Genomic DNA, 14,015 nt, shown 5'->3' with positions numbered 1-14,015 from the left:
GGGACATTTTAAAAAATATGTAAGTTAAATGGAAACAAAATAATGGTAATACTTACAACTAAGTTTTATAAATTTTTCAAAGCCAACACTTTTGTCTATTAGCTTTTTTTGAAATCAAGTCAAAACTATGCAAATTAGAATAGTTCCTTGAGATATTACATTTTTAAATAGATATTTATTAATCGAAACATCTCAGATGCCAACTTAAGACTAAAATCGAAAAACATTTTTGCTGTTAACTGTCGTTAAATATTGTTTAAGAAAGACCTTATGATTTCTTAAACATGAATCACTTATTAAGAAAACAACATGTTCCTACGCGATTCTATTGAAATGTAACATAATATTTAATATCATATTTTATGATCGAGAGGATCGTGCTTAATGCTTATTATTATATTTTGGTTCATATTTTCTAATTAATGATGGAATAGATGTGTTAATTTGCATAGTTTTTGAAAAAAATTGTTTTAAGCTCAAAATTTGGCCAAAAAAGGTAAAAAAAAGTTTTGAAGTGTAATTTTTAATACTTAAATTATCTATTATTGTTTTTAGAATTCATTGTTCATATTTGTTTTTGATCAAAAACTGAAAACCAGATGATTTTATGTCTTCTTGTTCTTGAGAAAATTACCAAAAAAATATATTTCAATTGATTTATTGTTTCCTTCCTTAAGTATTTACATACGTAGTCTTATTTTGATTGGAATAATCGAATATTTATTAAAGTATACCCAAGATAAATAATTTTTTTTAAATAGAGCTTATTTAAATGCTAAAGAAACTTTTGTAAGAAGAAGTGGCAAGGAATTGTAAATTTTTTATATATTTAAATACTATATTTAAAAGTGTGTACTACGTATAATACACTTTTCAATTCATTTGTTGTATTATGTAAAGAAAACCTGAAATATATTAGCGAAAATGTAAAACTTTATTTTTTTTTTAATTTTGAATCTAATATAGAGTTCTGATTGAGGTAAAATTAAACGTTCCAAAAATTATATTTTTGAATGTTATAATAATTCTTTTTTTATCGAATTTAAAAACGATGACTATTTCATAAAAGAATTTTGATAATTACAAAACAGTGACCAAGTTTTAACAATTTCAATATAAGTTTAGTTTTTCAAATAAAAATAAATAATAAAAGTGTGACATCACCTCAACATCACACATAACTTAAATGTTTATTTCTTCGAGGTGAGTTTGAAAACGTCAACAAAAATTCCAATGTTCGCATTTTTAAACTTTTTCAATAGGAAAATACGAACATTGGAACTCACTCGGAGGTGCTTTTTTAAGTTGTTTTGTTTTTTACTAAAAAGTGTGAACGCAAAGTTCCTACTCACACTTCAAGGATTCCAGGAAGGTATAAACCATTCCTGTAGGTACATTATTGTACCAAGGACACGACCGAATGAGTTCCAATGTTTGCATTTTTAAACATTTTCGATAGGAAAATACGAACATTGGAACTCACTCGGAGGTGCTTTTTTAAGTTGTTTTGTTTTTTACTAAAAAGTGTGAACGCAAAGTTCCTACTCACACTTCAAGGATTCCAGGAAGGTATAAACCATTCCTGTAGGTACATTATTGTACCAAGGACACGACCGAATGAGTTCCAATGTTTGCATTTTCCTATCGAAAATGTTTAAAAATGCAAACATTGGAACTCATTCGGTCGTGTCCTTGGTACAATAATGTACCTACAGGAATGGTTTATACCTTCCTGGAATCCTTGAAGTGTGAGTAAGAACAATGCATTCACACTTTTTTGTAAAAATCTAAAAAACTTTTAAGAACATGACCAAGTGAGTTCCAATGTTCGTATTTTGCGGCATTTTAGTAAACAAAACAATTCGTCGTAGAAGTCAAATTCTCACCACAGCTATTTTAATAAAAAAAAACATCTGTCAAAACAAGTAAATACACCGCATCCAATTGTTGTTGCATTTCAAATTTCAAAATGGACGTCATGACAAATTACAAATACAACAATGTAAACAAATGGGTGTTGGAGGGTAAAACGTACGAAAGATTCCGGTCTTTATATGGTTTGTCTATGGAAGAAATCTTTTATTTTTGATGAAGTGAAGTGCATGGAAGAAGGAGAATAGCCGATAAAAGGCAAACAAAATTGTAGGTGTGAAAGGGAAAAAGAACAAGTGACAGAGAGAAAGGGTTTTCCTTCGAATACAAAAAAAGGTTGACTTTTAAGCGATCACAGCAGTACTAGTGGTGAATCTTTAAACTAAAAACTATCGCATTCAGCAAATTATGTTTAGCAGCGTAAGTTCAGATGTGTTTTTATTGGACTTAGGTAGGCGACGCACTAAGCTGTTTCGAGATTAGCTTTTATGCATTTTTGTCAACGCACGGTATTTACAGCTGATTTTTATTTTCGTGAAGTTATAATAAAAATAATTTCAATAAATTGGAAATCTTTTAATTATTGACAAAATATATATGGACTGACAGTCAATATTCATTCTGCTACAAACCTCTCTTAAAAGTGATATCACCTCTTTAGTTACGATTGTCTTATTGTAGGGTTATAGGCTTTTAACACCAAGTCTAAAACCCGGTTTTTGCGGAATTATCGGTTTTCGTCGAGAACCTATATCGAAAACTCAAGTTTTGCCATACATTTTTGGTAAACCACAAGTTTTCGTAAACCACAAGTTTTATATTAAACCTCTCGAAAACTAGTAGCAATTCAAAGTTGAACTATACAAACAAACCTTTCGAAACATTTAGTGCTCAAATTAATGTAAACAAATCAGCTGTCAAAATAAATATTTCATTTTGTAATAAATTTGATCGTGGTAAGTAATTCTATTTATACAATTTTCTTACAAAATAAGAATTACTTTTCGGAGAAAGAACTTGCGGTCATTGCGGCCAAAACATTCCACAATGTGGGAATCGTTGTTTCAGTGGGCTATCGCCCTTGATGGACAGTGATGCCAACATCAAGAAGATCCTCAGTGCTTTGGACAAGCCAGGGGAGCCCTCAAAAGAAGAAACCAAAGAGATAGTGATGGAGAAACTGCAGCTCATCATAATAGCTTCAGTGACCGCTCTGGATGAGGGAGATTTTGGTACGAATCTGGAACTAGGAATTGAACTTTTCTGCTCCGGCCATAAGGACCTACACGAAATCGTTCAGAATCTTCTCAACCCCACCTATAAGTAGCTCGGACGGCCACAATATATTGCGATTCTGAAAGCACGTTTTCCAATATAAACTCAGTATTTTGGATTGAATTTGTTGTGAAAGAAGAAAAAATGTTTTAAATAAAATTAATTTTTATTGCAATAGTTTTGTTTGTTGTTGATTCTATAATATATTTTTGAGACAATTAGCTTCTCCTTGGTGGATTGTTTGCACCGGTTGATGGGAACGAAAAGGATAGCAGCAGCCAAGCGAGCTTGTAGTTGTAGGTGTTGTTGGTTCATGTCGTGAGTCCATTCCACCCGACCCCAGAACTTCAGTTAAAACTCTTCTCCGAGACGAGCCAGTGTTAATGCCTTGTCTGCGCTGATATGATGCTCTATCACGGCACAAAAAAGAATGATCCACTGTTGACGGCAAAAACAAATCCTTAGGAGAATGTTGTTAAAATTCATTTTATATTCACAAATAATTTGAGAAGAAGACATAGTCATAACTTTTTACTCACAGATTTTGTCATCAATACAAATTTGATAGCCGGTGTTAAACAAATTTAAATGTCAAATGAAAACGTGTAAATGTTCGGTGTGAACGGTTTTAAGGTTTTCGAAAACTTTTTGCCAAAAACTCGGTTTTAGATTTGGTGTAAAAAGACAATTAGTGGAAAAATTATAATGAATTTTCTAACGCTATCTGTTGTTTCTTTGCTTTATAAAGCCTCTTTAAGAGAAACTAAGGACACCTATTATTTTAAAGTTTGACAAAATACAAAAATTAAGTTTAAAAGTTTCTCCATATTTCACACTGAGCTTACTGAAGTGAAGCCACAAGTGCCTAAATCATTTCCTGATTGCTAACGTAACATCGGACCTTCGAGGTTCCCTAAAAAAAATTAATAGTTCCAATGTGTAAACTTGAAATCGCTCAGTTTAAATTGCTGACATGGTTCCAATGTGTAAAGTTGAAATTGCTCAAATTAAATTGCTGACATGGCTAATAACATTATGGCTGATAACATTATCTGAGAATTTTGTTAGATTTAAGCATAGTATGTGTCGCATGGTGCGACATCTTTCATAAGCCAATTTCTTCAATTTTAGTAACACAAAATGTTTTAACTTGAATTAGTTACGCTGAGATGAAAATGCGACCGTGAAAAAAGACTATTGTTTGCTTAAAATCGTTGTCCAGTTAGTCTGTCTTAAAACCTTAACTGCAAGGCTATTGACTTTCTAAGCTTATAATTTAAAATCTTCTTGCAGAGTTCTCCTTAAGTTTTGAATGTTGGGATCGATATGGAGTTAATGTTTTTATATGAAGTTACATACTCTTCTGTACAAAAGCAGTTTAAAGAACTCTTTGCATGCAACATGCGTACATCGTGTTTTTTTCGGTCATAGCTTATTAAAAAAAAAAAACAAACTGTTTGGATCTACAGCACCACTTTAAAAAGAAGTTTCCCAATTTTCCCAAAATTGCTCAGTTAAAAAGCGATCCATTTTGTTCCACACAGAACTATACTGATTTTCTGTCAAAATGTATATCCGCTAGCATCAAAAAAATGTATAATTCAAAAAGAAAATATTCTGTGACCAACAATTTACTTATTGCTTTATTTTTTAAAAGTTCAACGAAAAGCTGATCAAAGATAATAAAAAAAAGTTAGAGTGTAAAAGAAACTTTAAATACTTTCTAAATGCAGAGAAGTTTTATTCTTTCAGTTATTTCATCACTTCTAGGAGTTGAATAAAAGTCCGACTGGAGACACAATCGTCTAACTGAATCAATTTTGATTAACGTGATTTTTTGTAATTTAAGGAAAATATTGCCCATTTAAGCAAATGGTTATATAATTCTTGTGATTTATATAAAATCTGCGCCAATTATGCGCTCACCTTTGCAATTCCTGATCTTTCTCTCTCCCCTTTGCTTTTTATAATTTATATCCATTTTAATAAAGTGAACACATTTTTGTTCGATATCAAAGTTGTTGTTTTGATCTTTTATATTACTTCCGTGCATTCATTTTTATACTTTTCCATCACAAATGTGATGTGTAACTTATTTCTTGGAGCAGGAGGTAAAACATAATGGGGCAAATTCAAAGATGTTTGCTAAACTCTTGCTAATTTGTTACTAAGCAAGTCCAGAGTTTAAACTATTTATTAATAAATTTAAACCTAAGTTTAGAGGTAAGTCTTGGTTTAACTTACTATTAAGACATCCAATTCAAGGAATGACAGCACAAAATAACGAGTTTGAAAAAATTGCAGTATTTTTTTGCTTTGACCTGTCATTTAAAGTATAATTGTAGTAGAATACAATTGGGGTTTTAATAAATATATCAGGAAAATTGACTCTGAATAAGAGCTGTGTTTATTTAATCAACAAGCCTGAAACTATAGATCAAGAAATCACGACTTTAGTAATTCTCTATGAATACGTGCCAATTTGTGTAAGGAAAGTTAAAAATTCATACTTTACAATGTTATAGTATATTTTCTACTCAAAACAAAATGCACTCGAAAATGTTTACGTTGAATGCACTTGCTCCAGTTTTTCATTAGTTTTACCATCATAAAATTAAGCTTTCGCTGCATGAATTTCAACACGTGGTTTTTTATGAAATAGATAAGTGCAAACAAATTATAATCACAGCAATCTTACAGGTAACATTTATTTCTTTTTTAAAAGTTCAAAGTTCACTTTTTTGCATAAAACACACGGAAAAATGGTTGATTTTGACATTTCCTTCCTGCCGTTTGTTTCCATACTTGATTTTTTTTTTTTGTTGGGAATTTCTTTGATTTTAGTGTTCAAATGCAAAAAGTACTTTTCATATACCCAAACTCACATCCAAACTAAATCCTATGCTGAGCTAAGCAGGGGTGCTGCATACATTTCGCTGGGGTATATCAGTACGCAGCCGAACTATCAATAAAAAAAATTTGTTTTACGCTCAAAAAACAAAATACCAAAAACGTGGGGTTAAGTGCGAAAAACAAAATGATTGTTTATGACAACTCTGTTTTCTGGCCTTAATATTTTAAAAATGTTTTATTGAGACCCCTATCTAACTAAAAAAAATTAGATGGGGTGATTTGAGTGATAATCTCTCTCATTTTCTTTTGAAAATAATTATTCTGATGAAAACATAGCATAATTGCGATTTTGCTGAATGCTTTCATTGTGACAGTCGACAAATGAGTTTTTTTCCTCCGAAATATTTGAGATCTCGGCTTTTCTGAAGTTTGCTGTCAAAAATTAAGAAACTTGTTAAAAACTGCATTTTCTTGATGGAGGAACGTTTCTGAGCGCTCAGCTTAGTAAAATATAAACTAAGTAAAAGAAACTCATATAAGCTGAACTTTTCTTAAAAACAAGCAAAATACATTAAGTTGTATAATATTAAAACATGGCCGAATACTTGGCATCTATTTTTGGAACTGAAAAGGACAAGTAAGTTTTTTGATTTAAATACGATTAAATTCACTAAATATGCAAATAAAAATTCTTCTTCTTTATTTTAGGGTTAATTGTTCGTTTTACTTCAAAATAGGAGCATGCCGGCATGGAGATAGATGCTCTCGTATCCATAACAAACCAACTTTCTCCCAAACCGTGGTCCTACAAAACTTGTACGTAAATCCACAGAACTCTGCAAAATCTGCTGACGGCAGTCATTGTAAGTTTACTTATTTCCTGTCTTCTCACATACAGACAAACTATAATATTCTTCACCTTTTCAAGTGGTTGCCAATGTATCTGACGAAGAAATGCAAGAGCATTATGACAATTTCTTCGAAGACGTATTCGTTGAATGCGAAGACAAATACGGCGAGATCGAAGAGCTGAATGTTTGCGACAATCTAGGTGATCACCTTGTCGGCAATGTATATATAAAATTCCGAAATGAAGTGGATGCAGAAAAGGCAGCCACTGATCTCAACAATCGTTGGTTTGGTGGACGACCGGTGTACTCTGAGTTATCACCTGTTACCGACTTCCGAGAAGCCTGCTGTCGGCAATACGAGATGGGTGAATGCACTCGATCAGGTTTCTGCAACTTTATGCACCTCAAACCGATTTCAAGGGAACTTAGAAGGTACAATAGATTTGGTCTAATCTTTGTGATATTTTTTAAATGTAAGCTTTACTTTTTAGATATCTGTATTCACGACGTCGAGGACGATCATCTCGCTCGAAATCACGCTCACCAAGAAGACGTCGCTCCAAGTCACGTGAGCGTCGTCGATCTCGCAGCCGAGATGTAAACAATCGAGCCGATGGACGGAAAGGTCGTTACTGAAACTTGATTATTGTTCTTTTAATTTTTAACAACCTAACTGGCAAAAGGCTAAAAATAAACTACCGAATTATACCATGTATCCCATTTACAAAATTCTCCAAGTTTTGCGTTTCAAATAAAATTATACACATATTTTTTTCCAATCGAAAATTGTTCATTTTCAAAACCAGGAAGAATGTTAAAAGATAAGGGTCCAGTACGTTTATAGTTTGTAAGGTTTTAAACAAAACTTTCAAAGGTTCTGATTCTGTGTAGCACTTTGGGGCTATATCATGTGAAAGTTGTGCATGAATCCAGCAACTGGTGGCATGGGCATAACTCTGGAACATCGATAAGGTAATTTACATAATCACGATGTTCGCAAGTCTTTTTGACATAGGTCACATGAAAGGTCTCGAAAAGTGCTAGTTTTTCATATAAGTTTAAACCTTTTGTCTTGCAGGAAAAATAGTTTTATTGCAAAGTTAAGTTATTTAGGATTTTGTTTTGTTTTGAATATTTTCTTTTGAAAACTAGACCTGTCTTCTCCCTGGTTTATTATATATGGCGGACGCACAGGGTGAGCTTTAGGGAAACACAAAGAGATGCATAAAAGGAGGTCGGTGTGTAGGTACTTTGGTTTAAAATGTTTGAACACTGCAATAACTGGGAAAGATAGAATGTATTAAAGAAGTTCCATATTCAAGTAGTGTAGTACCTCTGGCATGATGCATGCGAGAGGTCTTGGGTTCGATCCCTGCCTGTGCCATCTAAAGTTTCATTCATGCGTATTGCCTCTTGCAAGAAATTAAATTCTCCAAGAGTAATTCTTGTCATGAAAAAGTGCTCTCTCAAATTATACGTTCGGGTTAGGCATATAAACTGTAGGTCCCCTTAATCCCTACAATTACTTTCACACAGGAATGGTTGAGAGTAGAAAATCACTAGGCCCTGGTCCTCTACGGACTGTTGCGCTAACTAATTTATTTATTTATTTATATTCAAGTAGTAAGTCGAAAGAACGATCTTTGTACTTCACAGTGCGCCGAAGTGCAGGCCAAGCTTAACTCATAGACATTCCTAGAACTACGAGGGCTACGAATAAAAAGTTTTAAGAAGTGAATCATATACCGTTTAAATCATGATAAAAAGTGATGAAACAAGAGATATTACCACGATATTCGAGTAACGTAAATGAGCCATCGATGTTTCCGTTACCAAGCATTTTAAAAGCTTATTTTAATAATTAAGTTTTGGTTGTTCCACAAGGGGTGGTTGGTAATGCACATAACTGAAAGAAACGAGATGTTAAGTTTCATTATTCAATGCCTTCTCATAGATAGTGGCCTTAACGATAAAAAACAGCATTGTATTTTTAAAGCGTTAAATTTCACTAGCTTTTTTATTCGCCATTGTATGCCTATTTTATGAGCTTATCATATTTTATCGTTGCAGAAGGGATATGATTCTGAAAAGAAATATGAAAAGCTAAAAGTTAGCGAATCTATTTATTGTATTCGAAGCTTCAGACATAAGATCATTTATCAAATGATGAAAAGGGATGCAAACGAAACTTATAGGAACACCAGCATTTATATTGTGAGTTTCAGAACTGAATCCATTCAATACAACTTGTTTTGTAAGTTTTTAATGAAAATTTCTCATTCATCGAATAAATTCGTTGACTCTACTATATAAGACGAATTTGAAAGCAAACGAAAAAAACTGCAACTGCTTCCTTATTCGAACTCAGTTTACCAGAACTGTGAAGTCATCACTCTTTTCTGCTGGGATGGTTTGTAGCAGTTCAGCAGCAGATCCTCTTAAAGAATACGTAAGAGAAATGTATTTTTCGTGATCCTCCCAGCCGTTTGTTAACGCTGCTGCTTCAAACTGTTTCTTATAGATTGACCACGAAATCTGACCATTAAAGTTTGGAGGATTCACTTGTCTCTTTCTTAAGCACTCACCAGAAGGTTCTCGAGCTTTCATCTTTCGCACTTTTTTTAGTTTATTTGTGAGAGTTTCGATTTGTTTGCTCATTTTCTCGAAACGTGCATTTTGTTTTTCGACGCGCTCTTCCACAGTATTGATTTTCTCTTCGAAGTCCGCAAATCTGTCTTCTAAAAGGTTTCTCTGTTCGTCGAACCATTCTAGAATATTCTGCTGTTCTTTCTTTTGGTCGCTCCTTTGGGCTTCTAGTTGTTTGAGGGCATTCTGCTGTTCTTGCTTTTGGTCATTCCTTTGAGTTTCTAGTTGCTTGTGAACATTCTGCTGTTCTTGCTTTCGCTCATTGCTTTAAGTTTCTAGTTGCTTGAGAACATTCTTTTCATTCTCTTCAAATTTGGCTAAAAGAACTGACAGCATGTTAGATAAGGCAACATTTGCATTTACCTCTTCCACTTTTGCTTCTAATTCGAAAGCAAACGTAGGTGGGTCTTCATTTTGTTGATCCAGATATTCCTGCAGCCGTTTAACGAGTTCGGTTTCCTGTCCCACTAAAGCCACGTTTGTTTAGTTCGGCCTTTAGCTCAGGATCAGTTAAGTATTTCAAAACTGTACTCATTTTTTCTGTTAAACTTCACTACTTCGCACAAAATAGTTCAATCACTGTTTACCGTTTTTATTCTCAATAAGTTTAATTCCTTTATTTTGACACCAATGTAATTTTTGGCTTGGTCCGACAATTGAACTTATTCACACTTGCAAATAAACACAATTTTACTTTAGTTAAATCGCTCCAAACTTATTTATTGAACACTTTCAATTATTACTTTTCAAACACAGTCTTTACTGTATCGTAGTTCACAATCAATAATGCACCGCTTTGCTTCCGAGCGCCTATTTATATACCTCAAATCGGTTTGAGAAACTACTAGGTTCTTGTAGGCGCTGAATGTTCTCGATGCTTAACGAAGCGAGTTCTCCTCTTAATCACTATATCTTGCCCCTTATTCTAAATGATCTACACAAGTGTTTACCACTACAAATAAAACGGTTGCTACGTTATTATTCTACTATAACACGATATTAGAGTAAAGGGGATAAAGAGTGTATACACATTACAATATTTTCATGTTAACATTTTACATTATTATTTTTTTTTTTGTTATAATTATTAGAGTTGCAAAACATTTGTAAAACTCATTAAAGAGGGAATAACTTTATTTATGACAATCTATTAAGATTACACTGTAGAATTTCGTAATACCCGTGACGTAATGGTTAGTGCGTAGGACTGTCATGACAGAGGTTTTGGATTCAATCCCTACCAGTGCCCCTTACGAGGAATAGACAAACCCTCCAAGAGTAATATCTTGTCATGAAAAGGGCTTTCTCAAATCAGCTGCTCGGATTCTGCATAAAAACTGTAGGTCCCATTCATCCCCCAAATGACTCACACACAGGTATAGTTGAGAGTTTTAAATCATAAGGCCCTGGTTCTCTATGTGCTGTTGCGCCACCTAATTTATTTTTATTTAATAGTTTTAACTGCATTGAAGAAAAATTGATTTGCTCTATTATACTATGATTTCGGGACTTTTCACAAAATTAATGGACCAAGGGCCAACATGAAAAACCTACACTGACCTTTGAAGTGGAATACAACGAAAATGATTTTTTTTAAAATTAACAATGTTTAAAAGATTATCTTTTGAATAAAACAAATTTTAACATACGAAGTATGGGGGCATTCACTAAGCTAGCTGCTACGTAGTCAAGACATTTCGATTAGCTAAAGAATCTACAAAATGAGTTGATATTTCCCCTCCGACAGAGTGTACAATTTTCAGCTAAAAATATAATGAACACTGATTTTGACGTTTCACGATCAGCTACTTGGTAAAGACATAAGAATTCAAAATGAAATTAATCATTCATCATAATTTAAATATGTTTTGTGGTATTTGACAGCTACGGGTGTCTCGGACGTATTTGTTGCTGGTTAGTGGAGGGGAGAGGAGTGTGGATAAGGATAAGTCGATAAGGCGGAGAAGCTACCATACCTGGACAGGAACATCTGGAAAAGGAAAGAGGAACACCAGGAAAAAGAGACAGAGTATCTACTCCCGAGAACGTGGCCTGCTTGCTGTGCGCAGCGTTAGCTCGTCGGATATGGGGGGCATCTTGTTCCCGGAAATAAACGTCACCAGCAGCCAAAAACATGTATCAGGCCGGTTTATTAAAAATTGGACGCGGACGGACGTTCACCACCTCAAGGGCACTGCCGGTGTTGTTGCAGTGTGGCCTACACCCACCCAACCATGAAAATCCTTAGGCCATGTTTGGATTTTCCCAATCGTTATCGTTCTCGTGGAAATCAGGTCATTACCATCGTTGAAAAGCTGCTACCATCGGCACCCCTGTAACGTTCTTCAACAAATCATCTTCAACAACTCAATCGAAACCGAAACCAAACAAAAATTAAACAAACGCTTTCTTCTTTTCTCATTATAGGCGTCAAGTTTTATTATCACATTTAAACTTTTTTTTTGAATGAACAAGAAAAACAAAATCAAATTAACAAAGTGCGTTAACAAAAAAAATGAAATGAAAAACTAAGAAAAAAAAACCAAAACGCAACGAAAAACAATTCTTTCGAGTCAAAAGAAACTACCAAACCGGAACATTTAAATACCCTTTTTTTGATGGTATTACCGAAACTCTATAAGCAAAAACTAAAAACGTCCTAGGATCACCTACCCCTAGAGAGCTCTGTGGAGGTTGGTTCTAACCTGGAAAATCAATCAACACAAATTTTTTTTTCCGCGTTGACCTCTTCAAAAAAACTTATTTTCATTGCTTACATAGGCAGTACGATTAAGAAATTAAATTAATTAGAAATTTTAAATAATAAATTAATGAAAATGACATTTAATAAAATACTTTGGACGCCAAAAAAAAAATAAATAACAATAGATAAAGACAAACACAAACACAAAGATTGACTTATCAGTCCGAAAAATTTCTCCTCCCAAGTGCCTCTACACGGACCGGCGCTGACGGGAACCGGGGTGCTTCGATGGACCAACAAGACGTTGCAAAACTATTTAAATGGTATATTGCGGCGGCTCAGTCCTTTTAATGATGATATCGGACCGCCAATTATCAACCGCTTTTAACTATTTTCCCCAATTTTTTTTTTATTGGGTTCATCACATCACGTTTGATTGGTTTAATTTAGTTTAAATCAATATTTGTTTAATTTAATTACAAAAATTTCAAAAAAAACTATGGCAACACTTATTCACCCGTTTGCTTTTTTTCAAGAATAAACGGTTCTTTACATCACTTTTGAATCGTTTTGTATCTCTTTTTTTTCTTTTTTTAAGTTAATAACTTTTTCTTAAAGTTAGCGTTTTTTTTAAATTTTTGTTTCACAAAATCTTTGGCAGCTTTTCACCACCGAACTCTTTTCTTGGTCGATTTCAAAAAAAAAACTCCCACGACTCGAAAAGGTTTTGTCTCGTCTTTAACAAAATACCGACCTCGACGGCGCAAAATCCAGAATCAATCTCCCTTCCGGAACAAAAATCGAACATCTCATCGTACGATCCGTCTAACTGAAAAAAACATCACCCGATCCACATCTCTCAATCTTAATTATCACCTACCTTTCTTTGTATTGGTGAGCTAAAATCAACTTCGAATTCGAACTCATTCTGACGACTTTCATTTGTACTAAAGCTAAAAAGGAAATTTCTGGTTGTAACCTTCAACCGATAGATGGTGTAAGGTTAATGGTCTCATTACATTCAGATCAATTCAACTAAAAATTGGACGTTTAACTTTGTTTTGTACATAAAACAACACGAACCACTGGACCCCTGATTATTACAAAAAGTACGTAATGAACAAATAAAAACAATAAAAACGGCTGATGCAAACGTGCATTATGGTACTGTGTCCTTATAATTCATCTCTTTCCTTTCCAATCTCTATCTAGCTTTAGAATTGACATTTAGTCGAAATGGTCTATTTCAACTCGACCCCATGTAAACATAAAAAAGTACGAAGTCTTTATAACCAGTAGTCTCTGTCGTCTGTCATTCAAATCCAAACCAAATCAACCCGACAATCAACATGGTGGTAGGTAAGTAAATAATTCGTGGTTTGTTTATTATTTGCATCGATTTATTATTTACAAACCTAATAATAATTTTTGTTTCTTTTAGGTCTGGGAGGCAGTCCACCAGGCGTCCGCAACAAAATTTGCTACTTATTGGGATACATTTCCAATAAGGAGTAAAAATGCACGGAGTGTAGTCGGTCGCCTGGTATGTATGTAAAAGAAACATGCAGATGCCTATCCTAAGGAGGATGGAAAACTACCAGGTATGTAGGTGCACATTTAGCATTCCCTCTTTAATTTAACTTTTTTTCCTCAATTTCATGAAAGAGAGAAGTCTTTTACCTGCCGAGATGAAAAATCAATTAAGGGAAGCATCAATGGACAAAAATAATCCATGCAGATATGTATGTATATCAAAACATCAACGGCAAGGTTATGGTGAACCCAATTGAACCGGAAAATACAGTGCGGCTACC

The 14,015-nt window shown here is 33.8% G+C and overlaps 1 protein-coding gene and 1 long non-coding RNA gene across 2 annotated transcripts; both read left to right on the top strand.

The window, feature by feature from the left end:
- The first annotated feature begins 6,396 nt into the window (after nt 1-6,396).
- LOC129939023 (splicing factor U2af 38 kDa subunit) lies at nt 6,397-7,637 on the top strand. The gene is made up of 4 exons (XM_056046883.1): nt 6,397-6,637; nt 6,709-6,863; nt 6,929-7,283; nt 7,343-7,637. Exons 1-4 carry the CDS (start codon nt 6,594-6,596, stop codon nt 7,485-7,487), a joined length of 699 nt encoding a protein of 232 aa, XP_055902858.1. The 5' UTR covers nt 6,397-6,593; the 3' UTR covers nt 7,488-7,637.
- A 5,707-nt stretch (nt 7,638-13,344) lies between these two features.
- LOC129938961 (uncharacterized) lies at nt 13,345-13,803 on the top strand. The gene is made up of 2 exons (XR_008780493.1): nt 13,345-13,560; nt 13,643-13,803. It is a non-coding gene; the product is annotated as an uncharacterized LOC129938961 (long non-coding RNA).
- Nucleotides 13,804-14,015: the final 212 nt, after the last annotated feature.

This window comes from Eupeodes corollae, chromosome 1 (genome assembly GCF_945859685.1).
Source record: "Eupeodes corollae chromosome 1, idEupCoro1.1, whole genome shotgun sequence".
NCBI lineage: Eukaryota > Metazoa > Arthropoda > Insecta > Diptera > Syrphidae > Eupeodes > Eupeodes corollae.
Note: the sequence above shows the minus strand (reverse complement) of the source record. Positions and strands in the feature narration are given on the sequence as shown.